The following is a 25,263-nucleotide window of genomic DNA, read 5'->3' as shown; positions in this document are numbered from 1 at the left end:
CTCAAAGGACGCATTCCACTCACCCTGAACCAATTGAAAAAATTAAAGAGACAAAAGACCGCGATCAAACTCTTTGCCAATAAAAGGGCCAGTCTTCAAAAGAAAAGACATAGTATACAACAGTCTGGGGGTTTTCTTATACCTTTACTCAGTATAGCCGTGCCCTTCATCACCAGCCTTATTGCGGCCAGACGTGGGGGTTGAACACGCGGTGTGATGGCCACTAAAATGTACTTGGTGCCACAACAAGAGTTGGATAGACTTAAAAATCAAATGCAGGGTCCTGAAAATATCAGACAAACAGCTGAAAATGATTTGGATACGGCCATGAAGGATGTTTTGAACCGAAAAGGATTGAACCCCTATGATAAGATCCAAAAATACACAAACCTAATGCAAAGATATTTGACTCTGGTAAAGCAAGGGGAGAGAGAGACCAACCATTTAACACTTTCCCTACCGGACCCTTTAACAGATGTCGAACCTAACGATAGCCAGGCCCCGGTAAGGCCTGTACCGGCGATCTTACCTAGTGAAGATCCTATGTCTGGTGAAGCTCAAATGCCTTTTGAAGATAAAGTTATGCATGACCTACTGACACATGTGCCTTTACGTAACAGGAAGAATGTTAAATACATTATGAACAAGATAAAAGACTCAAAGGGGTTAGCTGCTTGGAACGATTCTGGAGAGTTTATACTTCAGGGCGCTGTTGTTAGGGGGTCCCATATGGTGGACTTACTTAAAAGTACCACGGCTGCCCACAAGGTTGCTGATGACCGAAGGCCTCCCGGCTGGCGTCAGTTTCTTAAGGCCCTGGCAATCCTGAACATTCCCCTCTCGGGTGTACCCAACCATAAGCTTCGTCAACAGATTCAAGCTTTAAAACAAAAGCCTTCAACGAGATACAGCACCCCTAAAGCTGCCCCAACGACACCGCCCCCCTATGAAAGCGATGATGCTAACTCATTTACTCCCATGAACGTCTCAGGACCTTTTCCTAATCCCGATCTCTCGGCGTGGTTAGACTTTTGAAAATGACTTTTGAATGACTATGATTAAATTCAATAAAATGTTTTATTTGAAAAATAAGCAATTTAACATTTGTGGCATTCTTGAAACATATGACGTGAGCATACGCCTTGATTACGCGTTCTTAAACGACACACATTTGAACACTTTTGATATTTTCTAACAAAACAAGATACAAAGTTATCATTACTTCTTAAATCATCCTTATAAAGAAACATAACATCTTCAAAAGAAACTCCCCGGGCTCTTTGGCACAGGTAAAATACACAGTGGTGACCGCATGTAGTGGAAAGGTTATCTTGCACTTGTTTGATGCTGTAGTAGATCTTTGAACCGTTTAGGGTCAAAAAATCTTTAATAGATTTAGGGAAATGTGAAAAACCGGGGGGAAAGCCATAGGAATCAAAAAAAGTTGAGATTTTTCTTCCACCTTCCTGTTCTAATGTCATAGCTAGCCAATGTTCACCAGGCATGTGTTTAGGATGGGTATTGACAATAAACATTGCAGGCCTCTCAGGCCATATCTCAATAGGTAATTCATCACAAGCCATCACTCCACAAAATTGTTTTCCAATCAAGCGGCTCATGAGCCCTTCCAACTCTTGGGTATTCATGTCTTTGCTCAAAGGTCCTTAATAATAATCCACTAAGACCTGTCTTCGGGCATTCACTTCCAAGATTGAATCAGAGCATGCGTAAACAATCATGCTAACTGTACAGGCTAAAGGTGTACGGAAACGCATTTCCAGCCTGAGGTTACCTTGGGACACCACAGACAGATTTCCTGAGGTGTCATCATCAGGGGATAAATTGAAAGCATACAACGTGTAACCCTCTGCAAAATCATTTCTGTCAATAGGTAAAGAGAGATCTTTTAGATGCCTCCCTGTAGCCAGGAATAGATTGTAAAATTCTCGCACAGATATGTTGTTGTTAAATTGGGGTTGGAAAGCCTTAGCAGGAACCTGACGTCCGTCCTGACAGAGAGCTACATACTCTGCATTGAAGTGTTGAAAATTAAAGGGGTTTTTATCTAAACTCCCCGTATTAGAGGCGTGATCAACCAGACCTATAACCACATATCTAGGTAAAGGGCCTAGAAATAGGTTTTCTTGACTGCAGATTCTACTGCCCACAGGTATGCTAAAGGTTTTCATGGTAATTCTTTGGAGAGGGTAAAGGGCATTTCCTTTCATCAAAGCATGTGAGTGACCCAGGCGTACGGCCGGAGATACAGACACTTTTTTAATAAAAAGGGTGGCCCCCAACACTTTCAAACTAAAATCCCCGTCTTGGGGAGACATCAGGCAAAAATCATCCTTGGCCCTGGTTAATTTTAATCTTAAATCAACCGAATTTAAGAGTAACCGTTCTTGAAAGAAAATGTCAGAGTGTATAGGGCCTAGCAAATGAAACTCTCGAGATTCGGCGCAGTAGCGAGCTCGTGCCGCTAGTCCTTTGTTTGCACCGGTGGAAGGGTCTGTCGATTCCATAGAGGCTCCTGCAGTATCCTTGCTAAACAGCCCGGCGCTAAATTGTGTTTTGAGAGTGTCTTCGGAGTAGTTTAGTAAACACTCCATGATGGCTCTATATGGGTATGTGGCGCTGCTTTGACTGATTAGGCGTTCACCCAAAGTCACATCAACTTGGGAGAAAATGGTGGCCAAGGGGTAATTAATGAGACTCACTTTGGCATCGCCTGCAATATTAGACCCATCTCTTTTGGTCACTTTTAGACGTAAATGCACCAAGGTGTTGTTGAGGTCCAGATAGTTGTCACCGTGGCCTGGTATGAAAAATTCGATAGGCCCGTTATCGGTAATAGCAGAGAGAGGGGCTATCTCCACATAACTGGATCTATCTATTGAATGCTGCGTTAAAGGGGCCGTGAAAAGATCGAGTTCTGTCTTTATAGCTTCAGAGGACATTCGATGTAAAAGAGCCATGTCACTTATTCTTTTAGAAAATACTTCCTAGTATTCTTTTAGCCTGTTTTGGTTCAGACCTCCTCACTTTACCACGTCTTTGACTTACTGAGGTTCTTTTAACAGTTAACCGCCGCTTTTTAGGTGCCGGCCTGCGTCTTAAACCTGGGGGTCTCTTTTTTGGTCTTCGAGACAATATCATAAGCCCCGAGCCTTCTTGATGCTCCACATCTGGTGACGCCCTTCGGGTCATAGCATTGGCTACAACCTCACTTACTATATTTTTAGCCGCGGATTTTAAATGTGGTTTGGCTATGCTGAAGCCCCTCTTCATAAACGGTAAAACCATCCTGAAGAGGTTACGGAATATACCGCCTATCCCCGCACCATACATTGTCGGTGCTCCATGATATCCTGGTAGTCCATTACCAACTTGATCCACATAGTATGAAACATAACGGTTAGGGTCGAGCTGATGGTGCTCCATAACTCTTTTATTTGTATTATGTTTATAAATATAATACAGATATTATATATGTAGAGAGGTTTTGGTGGGTCTAAAGTGGAGTTTTACAATCGTTTTACCATAAGTAAATTCAATGTTTTCGTTCTGATCCGTTTTAAGCTCAACCAGAATGTTTTCAATATAGTTCTTGCTGACATGTACGTAGTGCGGCTTGTCATAATTGACAGTGACGATGTCCCCATCCTTTCCGTCTATATGAACTGTTCGCAGGAGGGGCACACAGCTGTCTCCGACCCTTTGATAGGTTATGATGTCGGTATACACAAATATGTTGTAAAATCCTGCATGTATATCCGCAGGGAATGGGAATAATTTATCGTTCACATACGTCCATTTATTGGGACCCATCCCCAACATGTAGGATAAATTACCGCTGGTCTTTATACCTCCGTTAGCAGGCCCTGAGATTTGTATCCTTTTATGGATTGGATTGTAGAATAGGAATATTTCCATCTTGTTCAGGGTTAGGTGTTCATTCAACTCTGAGACGATCCTGTCGACGGTTCTATAGAAACCTTTTTTAAGCTTAATAAGTTTTGCAGGTTCCGATAACCTTTTGCAATAAAAATCACGGTCCTTAGCTTTGATATTATACCAACTATGGGGGTATGTAATCTCGCTGAGACCTACTTCCCAAGCCTCTGATAACTCTATAGGCTTTGGAAAATTGGTTGTATACTTCGAACTCTGATTATTACGATATATCTGTGCCGACGCATTACTGGGGAGAGTCAGGTAGAAGCCGCTGTGTTCCATGATGCCCAACTGTGTACACGCGACTGATGCGCTAGTTATCATGACTAGGGGTTTAAATTAATCCCCGTTGCCTCCACCACATCATGCTCCAATACCCAACTGTTGAACTTTTGAGGCCAGTTTTTCCAGCGGACCAGCAACCATTTTTTACCCTTTTCTCTCTTCTGATCTAGAATCTCCTCCACGTGAAAGACTTTGTCTTTACCCAACTGGACCTTCTGTAATTCCTTCTCATAAAAAGATCCCTCTATAAGATCCCCGTCATAATCTTTTAATTTGTAGACCGGGGGAATGCGTGGCAGACATTCGGTAACGGTAAACAACTCCGAGCTAAAGCCTTGTTCGTATTTTTTGTCGAAAACACCCCTCAACTTTGATATACGAACCAAGTCACCCACTAGGAATTTAAAAGTCATTTTTTTCTTACGGCGAAGTGGGAACAAACCATACATATTTTTAAAGACTTGAAAAGAGTTTTCCGAAGAGACGTCAGAGGGCTTCATACGTATACTCTTATGGAAGCTGTGGTTGTACCCGTTTACTAAATCCTGAACTATGTCTGTATATCTGTGGGTGTTGTGAGCTGTAAAATATCGCCACATCCGCTCTTTCAAAGTCCTATTAAAGCGTTCCACAACCGAAGCTTTCAAATCAGAGCCTGTAGCAAAATGTATTATTTTATACTTATTCATCAGCTTCTGAAATGTTTTATTGAAGAATTCTTTTCCGCCATCAGTCTGCACTTTATTGGGTGCTCCTCCTGCCTTCAAGATCGAGTCAAAGGCCCGGGTTACCTCGGCCCCGCTCTTATTTTTTAAAACCCTTACAAAGGCTACTTTAGAGAAAATATCTATAACCGTTAGCATGTAGCGATTTCCATCATTTTTATCGGCAAGGGCCTGCATGTCGCATAGATCCGCCTGAAATTGGGATAAGGGATGCGTAGAAAAAACTCTATTTCTTGGAAATTGTTTTCTTACAGATTTATGGAGAGTATAGGCATCCTGCTCTGATAACCACTCACTCACTTTAGCATCGCTTAACAGGCTACCTGTTTCTTCGGCTATTGCTCTCTGTAAACGCTCTTTACCACCATAAGACCCGGGGTTAGCGGGATTATAATAAATGTTTTTCAACAGCTGTTCAGCCATCCTTCTTGCCTCTCTGAGGGACAATAACGTTAATGAGCCACTTTCAAATAACGACAACATTTCAGTTTGAGAATTTTTATTTTTTTAACACCAAGTATTACGTATACAACCAATTCAGGATTTGTTGCAAGATACAAGTCCCAGTTTTCTCAACAATCACATCATGCAACACCCTGTATATATGGTTTAGATTTACAGGTTTGTGTCGCTGAATTTTTAAAACACACACGTCGGATATATAAGTATATAAACAACAAATATGATACACGTTCACATTAAATGGGGGTTCAAACAAATAATGCAAAATCTTAGCCAAAGTTACTTCTAGCTCTTCAGACTCATCAACAATTCTTGATACCATTTGTGTCCATTGCAAACTCCCACCCGTATGTCGTACATGATTCATGATTTGTTCCATTTTCAGCAAACGCTCTACATTAGCCCAGGTATTGTGTGTCGTGTAGAACGATACATTATTCACTTTATTTTCAATAATCTGATGCATAACATTTGTAAGGTCTCTCAAAAGAAAAAATGTATTTATTCGCTCCAACATCGTAGACACATAGTTACCCATAGCTTTTACGTCTAAATAACAAAATGTCACTCGGTCTCTTGGGATTTATTGAGCCAGAAAAGCACCACATCAGCAACCACAGCTTCCCGGTATTTGTTGTCGGCCACCAGGGTGTGTCGGATTTCTTTGAGTTTCTCGTGGATGAAAATTGCCTCCTTCAGTTCATGTAGGAAGGCCTCGGTTACCCCGTAAACTCTAGGGATAGACGGCACAAGACCCATAGCCTCCAGGGCGCTGACCAGCGAGGGTATAAACCTGCGGGACCACAGTCTTTTCACCAGCTCCTCAAAATGATTGAAAAAGTAGTATCTCGGAGGGTCGTATAGGCAAGGATGACGACGCTGGCTGGGGTGATTGATCTCACAGCCGATGCATTTTTCTCTTATATAGTCGCCAATCACCAAGTCTAAAAGTGTAGCTACAGAGGCCTTGATGGTATCCACAAAAATAGTACTGACCACCCCATCAAACACATCCTCAGGCTGGGTACATGTAGGGGGTGTCGAGGGTCTTGCCAGGGGTGAGTAGAGTGTAGGGCTGTGAGGCATTGAGTCCTTAGTTTCGGGGCCCCATGACGTAGATGCGTCCACGTAGATGGTCTGGAGATCCATGGTGTATGCTGAAATGAAGAACTGGCTGCTTTTTTCTTTTTATTGTAGAACAAGGCCATTGGGTATCTGGGGGGGCGTGGTTAAAGCATCCGCTTACTTAGTTTTCTTCTGACGATGTATCTTCTGGAGGCTCTTTTGCATCGTAATCTTTACGATTCGTATATATTATGCACTTCTTTAAATGAACAAGGCTCTGCCGCTGTTGGCTCTGTACAAAGAGATCATCCAACGCCTGCAACATTTTCAATTCCATTACATCCCAACTTTTAAAAGGAATAAGCAGACGCAGTCGGGTATCCCCAGTATGGCCCCCCTCCCTGAGGTTTTGGTTTCGGATTTCCTGGGTGCCGATATAGAACTCCACGCAGCCGCAGGGACGTCCATTCTGTCTTTGTATTTTCACCCTGTGAAATATTCGTCCTGAGGAGTCAGGGGTACCTTCCCAACGGGTCTCGTGGCCCGTGAACACACTATACCCCTTGGTGATAAGGCGCAGTTCAGGACACACAACCTTGCGAAAAACCGACCAGTCTTCAACACCATATTCCAAGCCTACAGTCTGGTCTGTATATTCTTCTCCTTCAGCTACCGTATAGAGGGTCACTCTACAGGCCACGTAATCAAACCGATACCCCCACAGCTGTCCATTAGACATCAACACTTGATCTTTCAGCGCATTTGATGGAGGTATTTGGGTTCTATAAACATTTAAAAAACGTTTTTTTTGGAGCATCATATATTGCGGGTTGATACTTGGCCCGTGCTCTATGGACCAACCGAGGACCCGCTTCAGTTGTTACAGTCATCACTGCTTTGTCACCGATCCCAAATTCCATGGTTATTCTTAAGATCTTGTACAGTCTTAAACAGGAATTGTTCTGGGGCTTTATAAGGCTTCTGCAAAGCCAGCCTCTTTGAAATGTTCATTAACAACCCCCAACACTAGACATCCAGGAACAGTTTGACATGACACCTGGTCACTTACTTACCCAAAAAGCACCCCTAACCATCAGGATGTCCTGACCGGAAGCCCAAATATGGGCATGCCCCCATTCTACAAACCATTGGGGCATCAATCACTACATAGGGTCATAAATCATGATCTTTTTTTTGATTTACGACATTGACAGCTTGACACTTACCCCAAAGACCCCCACCCCAGGCCAGGATGTCCTGACCGGAAGCCCAAATATGGGCATGCCTGCTACAACAGGACATAGGGTCATAAATCATTACATAGGGTCATAAATCAGGCTTGGGTCATAAATCATTACCGGTTGACCTGACAACTGGACCCTTACCCAAAGACCCCCACCTAACCATCAGGATGTCCTGACAGGCAGCCCCTTAGGTTCACATAGCGGTCACATAGGTTCACATAGGGTCATCCATCAAATTTTGACGTGTGACATCTACTTTAATCTCTCTTAAATGGCTGGGGAGAACAGACTAAATGGCTGGGTAGAACAGACTAAATGGCTGGGGAGAACAGACTAAATGGCTGGGGAGAATACACTAAATGGCTGGGTAGAACACACTAAATGGCTGGGGAGAACAGACTAAATGGCTGGGGAGAACACACTAAATGGCTGGGGAGAACACACTAAATGGCTGGGGAGAACACACTAAATGGCTGGGGAGAACAGACTAAATGGCTGGGGAGAACACACTAAATGGCTGGGGAGAACACACTAAATGGCTGGGGAGAACACACTAAATGGCTGGGGAGAACACACTAAATGGCTGGGGAGAACACACTAAATGGCTGGGGAGAACAGACTAAATGGCTGAGGAGAACAGACTAAATATCTGGGAAAGGGGGGGGGGGTTTCTTTGTTCAAAATAATTCTACTACTCATCTTTTTTTTGAGGATTCTGAGTAATTTGATAAAAATAAATTAAAACACTTAATTAGGTGTGTGGTGTGTGTGTATGTGTGCCCCTGTGTGTGTGCATGTGCGTGTGTGTGCGTGCTACGGGATGACCTTCACTGATAGCTGTGTGTAGTGTATTAAGGCAGAGAGCTGTGACTGAGATCTCTTAGCTGTGGGGAGAGAGGGAAGGAGAGAAAGAGAGAGAACGGTACATCGAGGCCTGAGTTAGATGCAAATGTGCTAGATGAGTGTTTTCAGTAGATCAACAACAGGCTGCTGAACAGCACAGATTGGCAATCCATACGAATGGTGAGGGATGAGTGTGTGTGTGTGTGTGTATGTGTGTACGATCGGTCGAGCCCCTGCCTCGCTGGGGTAAGGATGAAAAATGACGTTTTTAAACTGATTACTGGGGAAGCCTTTCTGGCATCAGGAGACTGAAAACAATAAAGATTTATATTAATATTATAAACTCATTTATCCCCTGCCAATCAATAAGCCCATGCATCTTATTTGGTTTTCTCCTGGTGCTCGCCGTTCGGCACAGGTTGATCTAATCGAGGTTGGTTATAGACCCTTAATATGGTTATGGGATATTTCCTGGCAGACTAAATGACAGAATATCAGGTCTGCCCAAATCCTTGTTCAGGTAATCATAACCTTGGGGGTAAAAAATAGCTTTTCTTTCTCAACAGAGTGGATTATTATACACAGTAATTATAGCCCTGATCTTTCCACACACAAACAAACATGTACACGCAGGCACACACACACACACACACACACACACACACACACACACACACACACACACACACACACACACACACACACACACACACACACACACACACACACACACACACACACACACACACACACACACACACACACACAATATCATTAAGATGTTTACCACACAGAGCGGTGTAGTTTACCCGAGCCTCAGAGTAAATTCACATTTGTCAGTTTCTTATTTTGATTCATAGTGTCTGTTGTTGAGTCTTTATCCAGTGTGTGTGTGTGTGTGTGTGTGCGTGTGTGTGCGTGTGTGTGTGTGTGTGTGTGTGTGTGTGTGTGTGTGTGTGTGTGTGTGTGTGTGTGTGTGTGTGTGTGTGTGTGTGTGTGTGTGTGTGTGTGTGTGTGTGTGTGTGTGTGTGAGAGAGAGAGAGCAAGAGAGAGAGAGAGGTCACTGACCCCTATTCTAGGAAGTGCAAAAAAGATACAAATACGTTTATAACGGATTAAATCTATTATATTTATTATAACAAGACCTGCACTCACGCTTTGAGCACAACGATGACTCTGAGCTCCCGATGCGAGCCCCTGAGGGCTATGTACTTGCAGTCTCCACGGAGGACGTATGTAAGTCATTCAAACGTATTAGCCCTGGCAAGGTTGACGGCCCAGACAGCATCCCTCACCCTCAGAGTATGTGCAGACCAGCTGTTGTCTTTTTCGGACATTTTCCATCTGTTTCTAGCTCAGGCCACTGTCCCCACCTGCTTCTGGGTGTCCACTATCATCCCCGTGCCCAAGAAAGGGAAAGTAACTGAACTGAATGACTACAGTCCCGTAGCACTCATCTCCGTCATCATGAAGTGCTTCGAGAGGCTAGTTAAAGACCATATCACCTCCTCCTGACGGGCCGCCTGCAGGTGGTGAAGGTAGGCATCATTACCTCCTCGACACTGATTCTCAACACAGGGGCCCCACAAGGGTGCGTCCTTAGTCCCCTCTTGTACTCCCTGTACACTCTTAGAAAAAAAGCTGCTATCTAGAACCTTAAAGGGTTCTTTGGCTGCCCTCAGAGGAGAACCCTTTGAAGAACCTTTTTTGGTTGCAGGTATAACCTTTTTTGGTTCTAGGTAGAACCCTTTTGGGTTCCATGTATAACCCTCTGTAAAAGGGGTTCTACATAGAACCCAAAACATTCTATGGGGACAGCCGAAGAACCCTTTTAGAACCCTTTTTTCTAAGAGTGTATACCTAGTACTGCATGGCCTCACACAGTTCCAACTCCATCATCAAGCTCGCTGACGACACGACAGTAGTAGGCCTGATCACCAACAACGACAAGATGGCGTACAGGGAGAAGGTAGGCACCCTGATGGCCTGGTGCCAGGTAAACAACATCTCCCTCAAAGTCAGCAAAACAAAGGAGCTGATTGTGGACTTCAGGAGGAACTACGGGGCCGCCGCTGGAGGTTGGTTAAAAGTTTAAAGTACAACTCAGAGAATCTGAAGGTCAAACCACACTGTGGTGAGGAAGGCACGTCAGCAACTCTTCAACCTCAGGATGCTGTAGAAATGTGTCCGTTCCCAAATGGCCCTCACAGTGTTCTACAGGAGCATCATTGAGCGCATACTTTCGGGCTGCATCAAAGCCTGGTACGGCAACTCCACCACGAGGACCGCAAGGCGCTACAGAGGGTGGTGCGCTCAGTCGAACGCACCATTGAGTGCACACTGCCTGCCTTCCAGGACACCTACAACACCAGGTGTCGCAGGAAGGCCAAGAAGATCATCAGGGACCCGAGCTATGCCCTGTTGTCCCCGCTTCAATCACCCCCTCCATTCCTATCACAGGAGGTTGGTGGCACCTTAATTGGGGACGACAGGCTGTGGTAATGACTGAAGCGGAATCAGTGGAATGGTATCAAATACATCAAACACATGGTTTTATGCCATTCCATTTACTCCGTTCCAGCCATTATTAAGAGCCGTCCTCCCCTCAGCAGCCTCCACTGCTTCCTACTCCTCCTATGGACATCCCCCCCTCACCTCAACAGACCCGACCCCCAATGGACATTTATCATGCTGAACAGCCACCACTAGTCAGCTACTTGCACCCCCTGTTCCCCGCTCTTCTACCGCGGTCTGCTGCTCCCCCTATGGACATTCCCCTCCCCCTCAACAGACATTTACCCTGCCCCCACCCCAATGGACATCATTGCCACAGTTGTTAAATATGTGTATATTATTATTTATATTTGTATTATTATCTATTTTATTATATTGTATTGTATTGTTGGAACTCGGAGCTTAAGAATTTCACTGTACCATGTAATTACATCTGCAACCCTTTACAACCCCATATTAAACTCTAATCTAATCATAGCAGGAGGTTAGAATATTCACACACAATCTCACAAACATGGGATTCATTTAAGACTGATGAAAAAAAAGGGAGAGTTGGTGTGATGTTGGGTGTTTTCTCTCTCCTTGGGAGAGGAGTGAAGGTCGAGTCGCAGAGGCGAGTGGAAGAGCCGTGTGTGTGTGTGTTGTGTGTGGGGTGGTGGAACCCCCAAAGCTCCCTGCAGTTGACAGGACAAATTTGCTGTTCATTAAGGGACTGTGGCTTTTCACGCCGCGAGAAGGAGGGTGTCATAGTGTGTGTGTGTGTGTTTAAGGGTGTCAGGCATTTGGCCTGGTGATCACCCAGTGCCAGGTCTCAGTGGGGTTCCACCACCGGTGTGACCTAATCCCCTGAATCCCCCCTCTACACACACACACCCCTTTCAGACACACACACACACACACGTCGCCTTAACACCCATGGGACCCCTCCCCATACTGTCACTGGTCTGTGAATAGGGGAGCATGAAAAAGGGAAGAGGGATGTTAAGGTGAAGACCCAATACCACCTCTCTCCATCACACACACAAGTCATTTAGCAGATGCTCTTATCCACAACGACTTACAGTAGTTAATTTATCTTAAAACACAATAATATGTGGACACAACTTCAAATTTGTGGATTCAGCTATTTTTATTTTCCTTTATTTAACTAGGCAAGTCAGTTAGGAACACATTCTTATTTTCAATGAAGGCCTAGGAACAGTGGGTTAACTGCCTTGTCCATGGGCAGAACAACAGATTTTTACATTGTCAGCTTTGGGATTCAATTTTGCAACCTTTCGTTTACTAGTCCAACGCTCTAACCACTAGGCTACCTGCCACCCCACTATCCACTCCCGTTGCTGACAGGTTAAAATCGAGCACACCGCCATGCAATCTCCATAGACAAACATTGGCAGTAGAATGGGCTTACTGAAGAGCTCAGTGATTTTCAATGTGGCACCGTCATAGGATGTTTCCTTTCCAACATGTCAGTTTGTCACAAATTTCTGCCCTGCTAGAACTGCCCCGGTCAACTGTAAGTGCTGTTATTGTGAAGTGGAAACGCCTCGGAGCAACAACGGCTCAACCGTGAAGTGGTAGGCCAGACAAGTTCACAGAACAGGACCGCCGAGTGCTGAAGCACGTAGCAAGTAAGAAATCATCTGTCCTCAGTTGCAACACTCACTACTGAGTTCCAAACTGCCTCTGGAAGCAACGTCAGCACAATAACTGTTCATCGGAAACTCCATGAAATGGGTTTCCTTGGCCCCGCAGCCGCACACAAGCCTAAGATCACCATGCGCAATGCGAAGCGTCGGCTGGAGTGGTGTAAAGCTCGCCGCCATTGGACTCTTGAGCAGTTGAGCTGTTATAGACCCCCCTCAGCTCCCAGCTGTGCCCTGGACACCATATGTGAATTGATTGCCCGCCATCTATCTTCAGAGTTTGTTCTGTTAGGTGTTCTAAACTGGGATATGCTTAAGATCCCAGCAGTCCTACAATCTAAGCTAGATGCCATCAATCTCACACAAATTATCAAGGAAACCACCAGGTACAACCCTAAATCCGTAAACATGGGCACCCTCATAGATATTATCCTGACCAACTTGCCCTCCAAATACACCTCTGCTGTTTTCAATCAGGATCTCAGCGATCACTGCCTCATTGCCTGCATCCGCTATGGGTCCGCGGTCAAACGACCACCCCTCATCACTGTCAAACGCTCCCTAAAACACTTCTGCGAGCAGGCCTTTCTAATCGACCTGGCCCGGGTATCCTGGAAGGATATTGAACTCATCCCGTCAGTCGAGGATGCCTGGTTGTTCTTTAAAAGTAATTTCCTCACCATCTTAAATAAGCATGCCCCTTTCAAAAAATGTAGAACTAAGAACAGATATAGTCCTTGGTTCACTCCAGACCTGACTGCCCTTGACCAGCACAAAACATCCTGTGGCGGACTGCACTAGCATCGAATAGTCCCCGCGATATGCAACTGTTCAGGGAAGTCAGGAACCAATACACACAGTCAGTCAGGAAAGCAAAGGCTAGCTTTTTCAAACAGAAATTTGCATCCTGTAGCTCTAACTCCAAAAAGTTTTGGGACACTGTAAAGTCCATGGAGAACAAGAGCACCTCCTCCCAGCTGCCCACTGCACTGAGGCTAGGTAGCACGGTCACCACCGATAAATCCATGATAATCAAACATTTCAGTAAGCATTTCTCTACGGCTGGCCATGCTTTCCTCCTGGCTACCCCAACCCCGGCCAACAGCTCCGTACCCCCCGCAGCTACTTGCCCGAGCCTCCCCAGCTTCTCCTTCACCCAAACCAGATCGCAGATGTTCTGAAAGAGCTGCAAAACCTTGACCCATACAAATCAGCTGGGCTAGACAATCTGGACCCTCTCTTTCTAAAATTATCCGCCGCCATTTTTGCAACCCCTATTACCAGTCTGTTGAACCTCTCTTTCGTATCGTCCGAGATCCCTAAAGATTGGATAGCTGCCGCGGTCATCCCCCTCTTCAAAGGGAGTGACACTCTAGACCCAAACTGTTATAGACCTATATCCATCCTGCCCTGTCTTTCTAAAGTCTTTGAAAGCCAAGTTAATAATCAGATCACTGACCATTTCGAATCCCACCGTACCTTCTCTGCTGTGCAATCCGGTTTCCGAGCTTGTCATGGGTGCACCTCAGCCACGCTCAAGGTACTAAATGATATCATAACCGCCATCGATAAAAGACAGTACTGTGCAGCCGTCTTCATCGACCTGGCTAAGGCTTTCGACTCTGTCAAAAACCGTATTCTTATCGGCAGACTCAATAGCCTTGGTTTCTCAAATGACTGCCTCGCCTGGTTCACCAACTACTTCGCTGACAGAGTTCAGTGTGCCAAATCGGAGGGCCTGTTGTCCGGACTTCTGGCAGTCTCTATGGGGGTGCCACAGGGTTCAATTCTCGGGCCAACTCTTTTCTCTGTATATATCAACGATGTCGCTCTTGCTGCGGGTGATTTCCTGATCCACCTCTACGCAGATGACACCATTCTGTATACATCTGGCCCTTCTTTGGACACTGTGTTAACTAACCTCCAAACAAGCTTCAATGCCATACAACACTCCTTCCGTGGCCTCCAACTGCTCTTAAATGCTAGGAAAACCAAATGCATGCTTTTCATGCCCGCACCTGCCCGCCCGACTAGCATCATTACTCTGGTACGGTTCTGACCTAGAATATGTGGACAACTACAAATACCTAGGTGTCTGGCTAGACTGTAAACTCTCCTTCCAGACTCATATTAAACATCTCCAATCCAAAATCAAATCTAGAACCGGCTTTCTATCTTGCAACAATGCCTCCTTCACTCACACCGCCAAACTTACCCTAGTAAAACTGACTATCCTACCGATCCTCGACTTCGGCGATGTCATCTACAAAATAGCTTCCAATGCTCTACTCAGCAAATTGGATGCAGTCTATCACAGTGCCATCCGTTTTGTCACCAAAGCGCCTTATACCACCCACCACTGCGACCTGTATGCTCTAGTCGGCTGGCCCTCGCTACATATTCGTCGCCAGACCCACTGGCTCCAGGTCATCTATAAGTCTATGCTATGTAAAGCTCCGCCTTATCTCAGTTCACTGGTCACGATAACAACACCCACCCGTAGCACACGCTCCAGCAGGTATATCTCACTGGTCATCCCCAAAGCCAACACCTACCCTTGGCCGCCTTTCCTTCCAGTTCTCTGTTGCCAGTGACTGGAACGAATTGCAAAAATCACTGAAGCTGGAGACTTACATTTCCCTCACTATCTTTAAACATCAGCTATCTGAGCAGCTATCCGATCGCTGCAGCTGTACATAGTCCATCTGTAAATAGCCCACCCAATCTACCTACCTCATCCCCATATTGTTTTTATTTTCTTTGCTGCTCTTTTGCACACCAGTATCACTACTTACACACCATCATCTGCTCATCATCATCTGCTCATCTATCACTCCAGTGTTAATCTGCTAAATTGTAATTACTTTGCTACTATGGCCTATTTATTGCCTACCTCCTCATGCCATTTGCACACACTGTATATAGACTTTCTTTTTTTTCTATTGTGTTATTGACTGTACGCTTGTTTATTCCATGTGTAACTCTGTGTTGTTGTTTCTGTCGCACTGCTTTGCTTTATCTTGTCCAGGTCACAGTTGTAAATGAGAACTTGTTCTCAACTAGCTTACCTGGTTAAATAAAGGTGAAATATATATATATATTTTTAAATAAATAAAAGTTGAAATGCGTTCTCTGGAGTGATGAATCACACTTCACCATCTGGCAGTCCGACGGACGAATCTGGGTTTGGCGGATGCCAGGAGAACGCTACCTGCCCGACTGAATAGTGCCAACTGTAAAGTTTGGTGGAGAAGGAATAATGACCTGGGCTGTTTTTCATGGTTCGGGCCCCTTAGTTCCAGTGAGGGAAATCTTAACGCTACAGCATACAATTCTGTGCTTCCAACTTTGTGGTAACAGTTTAGGGAAGGCCCTTTCCTGTTTCAGCATGACAATGCCCCCGTGCACAAAGCAAGCTCCATACAGAAATGGTTTGTTGAGATCAGTGTGGATCAAGCCAGAACTTGACTGGCTTGCACAAGTGTTAGTGTTAGTTCTCTTTTTATTTATTTATTTTGCTGGGTGGGGTTATTTAAAATACCATTTGATGAGGTAGGGTTTCAGATGTTTTCGGGAAGATGGGGAGGGACTCTGCTGTCCTAGTTTCAAGGGGAAGATGGGGAGGGACTCTGCTGTCCTAGCTTCAAGGGGAAGATGGGGAGGGACTCTGCTGTCCTAGCTTCAAGGGGAAGATGGGGAGGGACTCTGCTGTCCTAGCTTCAGGGGGAAGATGGGGAGGGACTCTGCTGTCCTAGCTTCAGGGGGAAGATGGGGAGGGACTCTGCTGTCCTAGCTTCTGGGGGAAGATGGTTCCACCATTGGGACAGAGAAGAGATTGGACTGAGCACACACACACACACACACACACACACACACACACACACACACACACACACACACACACACACACACACACACACACACACACACACACGCACGTTAGATGGAAGGTTTTGTAAAAGTAATTGACAAATGTTTGTATGTAATTCTGACTGGTTTGAAATCCATTTCCGTTATGAGCTTGTGACGTGAAACCAATGTTCTCTGTATTCTCTTTTTCCAGGTGCCAGGCATGTGTGTGTAACTCCGTTGGAGGGGTGAATGGGTCATGCCACCCAGAGACAGGGAGATGTCAGTGTAAGGCCTTGGTGACGGGGGACAGGTGTGACCGCTGTGTCCCTGGAGCCAGTCACCTGGACTCAGACAACCACCTGGGCTGCAGTAAAGGTACTGGATGACTGGCCGCAGAGGCACAGTCATTGATTAATCTATCGTTTTTTTCAGAATGGAAGAGTTAAGACAATGCTTTTATGTCTTATAGGTTATAAGTAATATTATATTTATTGTGTGTGGATTCTGTGTGTCCGTGTGTGTGCATACAGTATGTGTGTGATGTGTGTGTTAGTGGGGGGTGATTTCCTCCTCCTGTGCTTTCCCTGCCTGGGGGCTGTTTTGAGTTAGACACACAGACACTAACTTGACATGGAACAAACACACGCACACACACACACAGTATTAAACTCACAGAGGGACACTGGTTCTCTGGGGCATTCTCAGTATGCTAAGACGCTCCCCATGGATCAAATGGAAAATACCCCTCACGCACGCACACACACACACACGCACACACGCACACACACACACACACACACACACACACACACACACACACAAACAAACAGTATTTTAACTCACAGAGGGACACTGGCTCTCTGGGACCTCCTCAGTATGCTAAGACGGAAATGGAAAATACCCCCGCACACACACACACACACACATCCCCCGCACACACACACACACATCCCCCGCACACACACACACACACACACATCCCCCGCAAGCCTGTTATTGTGTCTATTGTGTTGCATAAGACAAGCACAGCGGTTAATAATGTTATTGTATCTTCCCCCTCTTTCTCTTGTCCCCTCCCACCCCTTTTCCCATTTCCCACATCCCTCTCTCGCTCTTCTTCTCTCCCCTACCCTGCCTCCCTTGCTCTCTGTCTCTCCCCTCCCCTTCTCCCCCCAGCTCCTATCCAGCAGCCCAGTCCAGTAGGGTTAGTCCTGACCTCTACCTCCATCCGCCTGACCTGGAGGCCCCCTGACGCGCCCAACACACACACTCTCAACTACACACTGCTCAGGGACGGCCTAGATATACACACTACACAGAGACACTACCCATTCAGTAAGTACACACACATTCACATGCACGCAAATACACACACACACACACATTCACATTCACATGCACGCAAACACACACACACATTTTGTATACTTTATTTGAATCCACCAATCAAATTTACAAAAAAAGGATCAAACATTTCAAAGGTCCCTGTACGCATGGCACTCAAGAGTACATAAAGCACCCCCTTCTCCAAACAGCTAGGGTGCCTACGACAGCTGAAACAGAGCAGTATCCAGCCAATTACTTTGCCCTACTTTTTGTCAGGCCCTCAATCTGGAGGCACCGCACTGCAAGCCTGTGTATGTGGCCGAGACTGCCAAATATCAGAGCCACCAGCTTGCACCTCCACCCGAGGCTGTCCAAGCGTGGCACGAGGAGCTGGTATTTAAACAGCTTCTCAGCAAAGGCCTGCTCCATGTAACCGTCCAATGAGCAGCCCACTTCCAAAATGAGCACCTCTCCCTGGCCTCCCCTCACAACAACAATATCTGGTGTATTTGGCCCACAGGAAAACACATAATCAACGTCAAACCAGCTTCCCCTTACACAAGAATGTTTATGCATGTGTACTGTTTGTGAGACCACTTGTCTCACTTCGCTGGCTATCAGGTCAACAAGGCGGTCATGTCTAGCAATGTACAAATCCTTGTATGAACGGCAGCCATTCACAACATGGGCAATGGACTCCATTACATTTGACTCATGTAGAACACAAAATGGCTCATGGTTTGCAGGGTACCAGAGTGCTAGATGATATGTTGTTGGTATAACTCGCAGCCTCGCCTTAAAAGTAAAGGTTAGAATGTCCTCGCCAATGGCAGAATTCTGGTACATGGAATGGGAGAGCAGTGAGTTTCCCCTGCAGCCTCAGGCCAGTCCAGTGATGCAGTAGCTGGGAGACAGAGTGGACATCACAGTCCAGAGCAGTGAGTTTCCCCTGCAGCCTCAGGCCAGTCCAGTGTTGCAGTAGCTGCATCCGTCTGATATCGAGGAGTGTTGTCCTGGATGTAGGATGAGATGTTCCATCATGGGTGACAGAAGTCTCCACAACAACACAGCGATCTGCCACAACTGCTTCAGAGGCAGTCACTGACTCAGTTTGCATATCAGTCCGTGTCCACCTGAGCTCCACTCCAGTCCGGTTGCACAGGCCATTGAGGTCCGGCCAGTCTGACCAGACTCCAAAGCACACAGCACAAGTGTCCAATTTTCAATTGGCCTTCCTCTTGAAGCCCAAGAGGTTGTCCTCAGTGTCCCTGGCCAGTGGAACCTTCCACCTCCATAGGTCCAGAAGGGAGGAGGCTCTGGCTAACTGCCTAACTGTCACATCGTCACTGTTGAGCATGTTCAACAGGTGAGTCAGTCTGGTAGCAGTGTAAATCCACTCAATATTCGGGTCACCTAAACGCCCCTCTCTTTGGCTCAGGAAGATAACGTCACGTGTGGTGTGTGTTTAAGCATAGCCACTTTCTCACCACCTGAACAGTTGTGTTATTCATTTCCCCCAGAACCTTCTGTGGGAGAGGCACATGTGCAAGCAGATGTTGAATCTTTGCTAGGGCCACCTCTCTCACAGCTTCCAGCTTCATGACCACAGGCAGAGGGGAAACGTCAATCATATCAAGCCTGGTTGAATACACACGGACAAGCTCCTCAACTTGTTCCCCCCACTCGCCAGCAACATTAAACGTATGTCCAAGATAACTATATGTTTCGTGATGAGAGTAGACTCTGATTGGTTTATTCATAAGAATAAATGTTGGGGGCTTATCATTTTTAGACTTGTACCAGCTCTGCTGTGTCTTTCATTTCCAGCCCATCTCAAAAATCATCTGCATGTTTAATGACATGGTCTTCTCTGGAGGTCATCTGGAGGTCACCAGCATACCCTCTTACTGAGTTTGGTGACACACACACACACACACACACACACACACACACACACACACACACACACACACACACACACACACACACACACACACACACACTGTATGTTGAAGACACGCACACGCACGCACGCACACGGACACATGCACATGCACGCACACGCACGCACGCACACACGCACGCACACACACACACACACACACACACACACACACACACACACACACACACTGTATGTTGAAGACACGCACACGCACGCACACACGCACGCACACTGACACATGCACGCACACGCACGCTCACACGCACACACACACACACACACACACATTCAAGTCTTTTCTCTCTCCTAGGCCCTGTAACTTATGTGGACAGTGGTTTGTCTCCGTTCATGGACTATTCTTACCAGCTAGTAACGGCTAACGTTAATGGTCAGACGATGAGTGTTCCAGTCAGTTACCAGACCCTGGCCGCCGTACCGGACCCTGGCCATATCCTTCTGACTCTGGTGGGCAGACCAGGACAAACCACAGCCAACCTCAACTGGACCCGACCACAGAACACATCAGGTCCACAAGAGAGGTATGGACCAGTGGGCTGCTGAGTGGAGAACTGCTCTTAATAATGTCCGGAACAGAGCAAATGGAATGACATCAAACACCTGGAAACCATGTGTTTGATGTATTTGATAACGTTCCACTGATTCCTCTCCAGTCATTACCACGAGCCTGTCCTCCCCAATTAAGGTGTCACAAACCTCCTGTGGTATGGACCCAGTATTCTAAACCCTCTCTAGGTGTCCTATCTAACCTCAGTGGAGAAATAAAGAGAAATACGGGGGTGGGGGGGTATTGAATCAGAGAGAGTGAGCGAGAGACTTGTATTAAAAAGCACTTTCAATAGTGAATCCATTGAACATGATTGTTTGTCTAGGACTAAGCCTAGTTTGTGTCCAGGAAACCAGCTCTTAAGAATTCTCAACCAGCTGAGTTGAGATGAGACTAGATGTTATTTTATGGTCTGTGAGTCCCTAACTGAAGGAGTAACATTGGCTGGTCAGTTATCATGGTCAAGTCGTATTGACTAATAAACTAAACTGATCCCTCTCTCTGTGTGTTCCTGTAGGTTTGTGCTGACCTCAGTGGAGGCTGGTACTGGTAGGGAGCGGGTCCACTATACAGGTCTAGAGACCCAGGCTGCAGCCGCTGGCCTCTCCCCCTACACCCATTACAACCTCACCCTGCAGGCCTGTACTACTGGAGGGTGCACCTCCACCCCTCCCCTGCCCCTCCTCACTTCACCCAGCCCCCCACAGGGACAGCCCCCACCCAGGGTCAACGCCACCGGACCGCACCAAATACACGCAGCCTGGGACCCCCCCGTTCGTCCCAATGGTACGACCCGAATCGCCTCTTGATCTGTGTTCACAGACAACAGGGATGAAATGGAAGAACATTTAGAAGAAAAAATAGTTTTGAAAAGGAGGTACTACCAAGACTGTCCTATTAGGATGCTCCAAGAGAACACGTGTTCTACTCCCCTTAACGCTGTGTCCCTACAGTGTTCTCCTGAATCCAGGGCTTTGTACAGTCGCTATAAGGCTCTCTACCATATTAAGCCTGTGTAACCACCACCACACTAATGCTTTCTCAGTCATGGTTTAATTTACTGCATTACATTATATCGCTCCCCGAGGCACATTGAAACACATGTACTTCTACCAGACTTTATCATTCATGTCATTTCATATTCTGTTTTGAGTCGTCATTCAACCATGCCTACAGCTACAACTGCCATGTTGGACTGGCTGTATTGAAACAAGACATGGGGGAACAGACTCATTGAAGTGCTAGTGTGATAGGGAGCATTGGAGAAGAGAGAGAATAGAGAGAAAAGAGGGAGAATAGAAGTGTTTATTTCTATTGTGTTGTGATGCATGCCTGTCCTCGGCTCAACCTTCTGTATTCATTCACTGCCTTGGTAACACTAATGAGCAATGTGGATATGATGCTGAGCTTTGATTCTCATGTGGATGAAGAGTCTCTCTGCTATAGAGTATTAGAATGGGATATGAGAATGCACTGTGCTGGTATTCATTCATTCTGTTTTAGTATTGGCTGAAGACCTGTGGTTGATTAGTAGCTTGTATGGCACTGTAGTGATGCATACAGTATTGTATCTCCTTGTATCCTACTAGTGCTGAGCAACTAACTGAAATTGCAGTTGTTTTTCGGCTGTTAACCCAGAAGAGTCTAAGCCCTGTCTAAGCCGGGGGGGTACTACTAAGCTATATGGAATTGTTTTAAGAAGGTCATACCAAGGATCAATTTGCTATTTGATTTTTCAGACGAGTCTCGTGATGCCTGTGGGTGTGCTAGAGAAAAACAACCGACATGTACGTGTTCCTGAGAGTCTCATCTTTACAGTGGTTTTGTAGGCCAAACCGTTCAGACGCTACAGACGATTTTGTGAGAAGACCGATTTTCGGGATGTCTCATGGTCTGGCAAACACTGCTCTATCTCTGTCACCTTTACCACAGATGCATAGGTGTTAAATAGACAGATGTGGAGGTGTTAAGTAGGCAGATGTGTAAGTGTTAAGTAGGCAGATGTGTAAATGTTAAGTAGACAGATGTGGAGGTGTTAAGTAGGCAGATGTGTAATTGTTAAGTAGGCAGATGTGTAAATGTTAAGTAGGCAGATGTGGAACTGTTAAGTAGGCAGATGTGTAAGTGTTAAGTAGGCAGATGTGTAAGTGTTAAGTAGGCAGATGCGGAAGTGTTAAGTAGACAGGTGCGGAAGTGTTAAGTAGGCAGATGCAGAAGTGTTAAGTAGAAAGATGCAGAAGTGTTAAGTAGGCAGATGCAGAAGTGTTAAGTAGTAAGATGCATAAGTGTTAAGTAGGCATATGTGGAAGTGTTAAGTAGGCAGATGTGTAAGTGTTAAGTAGGCAGATGCGGAAGTGTTAAGTAGGCAGGTGCATAAGTGTTAAGTAGAAAGATGCATAAGTGTTAAGTAGGCATATGTGGAAGTGTTAAGTAGGCAGGTGTGAAAGTGTTAAGTATGCAGGTGTGAAAGTGTTAAGTAGGCCAATGTGGAAGTGTTAAGTAGGCAGATGTGGAAATGTTAAGTGGGCAGATGTGGAAGTGTTAAGTGGGCAGATGTGGTGGATTGAGATGCATCCAATGCAAAAAATCAGATCAAGCCCGAACTGTGCGTTGTAGTAGGGAGTTGAAGTTTCCAACAGGCCAATGTTCTACATAGGTTAGTACAGAAAACATGGTAGTTAACTCAAATGACCATAATCCATTGCGCGCGTACTTGTCCGGTCTGTGTGTTTCTTTTACGTCTGCTACATTGGGTTAGTGTGGGGAAGACACAGAGAGAAGAGACAGAAGAATGTGCGATCAAGAGGGATAGAGAGCAGTTGCTTCGAGAGGTATCTCTACCTGAAAATACAATCTAAGTGATTGATAGTTGGTATTCAGCAGGCATAAAGGTATGCCTTATTTACTTTGGGGAACTACTAAATCAGGACTTTTGTCAGTAGCTCTATAGAGAGTTGATGACTTGGAATTAAATAATGAAGTCCTCAAATAAAACAAATGTAATATACGGCATCAACTGAAATATTTTATTATAGTAAAGTAATGACAATGAATGCTGGTGAATAAGTGATAATCAGTAATGGACAGTCACTACCACTATGGGACTTTTAGAAATTGTTTTATTCTGTGTTGTTACATTATTCAACGCACATAATGTATAGTGCATTTAATGTCCATTTTTTTTATAGAAACCAAAGTAGAAAACCGTGAATATTTTTTAATTAACCAAAAAATATATAATCCACTGTGTCCTACATAGTGGTTCTCTAACTTCTTTTAAACTTTGATCAATATAATGTACTTGATCATTTCCTTGTGACCCACCTGGTATAAGAATATACATTATTTCTGGTAAGGAACAGGTCCTAATAGGAACTAGTCACAAGCTAACCTATCAATAACTGATTAATATGGCATTGAACATAATAGAATCGTCTCTTTTTTTCTGCCTCCATAGGTGTTATTATAAGGTACGAGCTCTTCATACGAGGGCCAATGGAATCGCAGAACACCACAAGCCCCGCCCCAGAGCGTAGGGTGTTTGTGAGCAGTGGTTGGCTGGATCCCCGCCTCCCGTCTGACTCAGCCAAAGAGAGTGCTCTGCCTCCTCCCCAGAGCAGCGCCATGGTAACAGACCTGCAGGCCTTCTCCACCTATCAGTTGCGAGTTCTGACCGTCAACATGGCCGGCAGTGTGATATCAGACTGGACTACAGCTCGGACACAGGAGGGGGGTCAGTTAAACACACACACACACACACCAGCATACAAACACAAACAATGACGAAAAAAGTAGAGAGAGAGTGAGATGAGCACTTACAGAGAGAGAGAGTTCCTCTGGGGAGGCCTCTGGGTGTGTAGTTATAGTAGTTTTGTGACATAATGGTTGGTGGAAGTGAGGGAGGAGAGGGATAGGGGAGAGAGAGAGAGAAAAAGAGACAGGAAGGAGGGGGGTTTCTCATTAAAGCATTATAATTCCAAAGAGATGATATGGCTCATTAGAACTATACAGTGCCCCCAAACAAAACTCACAGCCCTCTGTCTGACTGTGTAATAGCCATGAATCACATTACACACCCTGTGTGTGTGTGTGTGTGTGTGTGTGTGTGTGTGTGTGTGTGTGTGTGTGTGTGTGTGTGTGTGTGTGTGTGTGTGTGTGTGTGTGTGTGTGTGTGTGTGTGTGTGTGTGTGTGAGTGTTTGTGCACTCCTGCATGCATGCGTGAATCGCATTACACACCTAACACTAGGTGGCTTCAGAGATAAAGGAGAGATAGGACAGATAAGACGAGAGATGGGGAGATAGTGTGTGAGATAATAGGTGTTTCTAAATGTGTGAGGGTGGTCTGTGCTGTGCTGTGCTGTGCTTTCATTCAGAGGGCTGTGAGTGTTGACTGAGGCCTATTAAGCCAGTACTCCTGAGCCATGTTGACAGCTCCATCACAAACATAAACATAAATGCTGCTCCACATTTGCATCAAACATGCAAATGGTTATTTACAGCTTGTGTTTGGAGTGGATTCTGTGCCCAGAGTAACTTAACAAGCTTTCTCACTCACTCACTCACTCACTCACTCACTCACTCACTCACTCACTCACTCACTCACTCACTCACTCACTCACTCACTCACTCACTCACTCACTCACTCACTCACTCACTCACTCACTCACTCACTCACTCACTCACTCACTCACTCACTCACTCACTCTCTCTCTCTCTCTCTCTCTCTCTCTCTCTCTCTCTCTCTCTCTCTCTCTCTCTCTCTCTCTCTCTCTCTCTCTCTCTCTCTCTCTCTCTCTCTCTCTCTCACACTCACTCACTCACTCACTCACTCAC

The 25,263-nt window shown here is 45.6% G+C and overlaps 1 protein-coding gene across 1 annotated transcript in view; it reads left to right on the top strand.

Annotated features, from left to right (window-relative positions):
• The window catches only part of LOC120059784 (usherin-like), a 201,418-nt gene that overhangs the window by 164,119 nt on the left and 12,036 nt on the right, over nt 1–25,263 (top strand). The window contains exons 17-21 of the mRNA XM_039008832.1: nt 16,805–16,968; nt 17,770–17,928; nt 20,175–20,403; nt 20,947–21,215; nt 23,887–24,162. Coding sequence (XP_038864760.1) covers nt 16,805–16,968; nt 17,770–17,928; nt 20,175–20,403; nt 20,947–21,215; nt 23,887–24,162 — 1,097 coding nt within the window. The remainder of the gene's footprint in view (nt 1–16,804; nt 16,969–17,769; nt 17,929–20,174; nt 20,404–20,946; nt 21,216–23,886; nt 24,163–25,263) is intronic.

Source organism: Salvelinus namaycush, chromosome 15 (assembly GCF_016432855.1).
Source record: "Salvelinus namaycush isolate Seneca chromosome 15, SaNama_1.0, whole genome shotgun sequence".
In the NCBI taxonomy this organism is placed as follows: Eukaryota; Metazoa; Chordata; class Actinopteri; order Salmoniformes; family Salmonidae; genus Salvelinus; species Salvelinus namaycush.
This window is presented reverse-complemented; position numbering and strand designations above follow the sequence as displayed.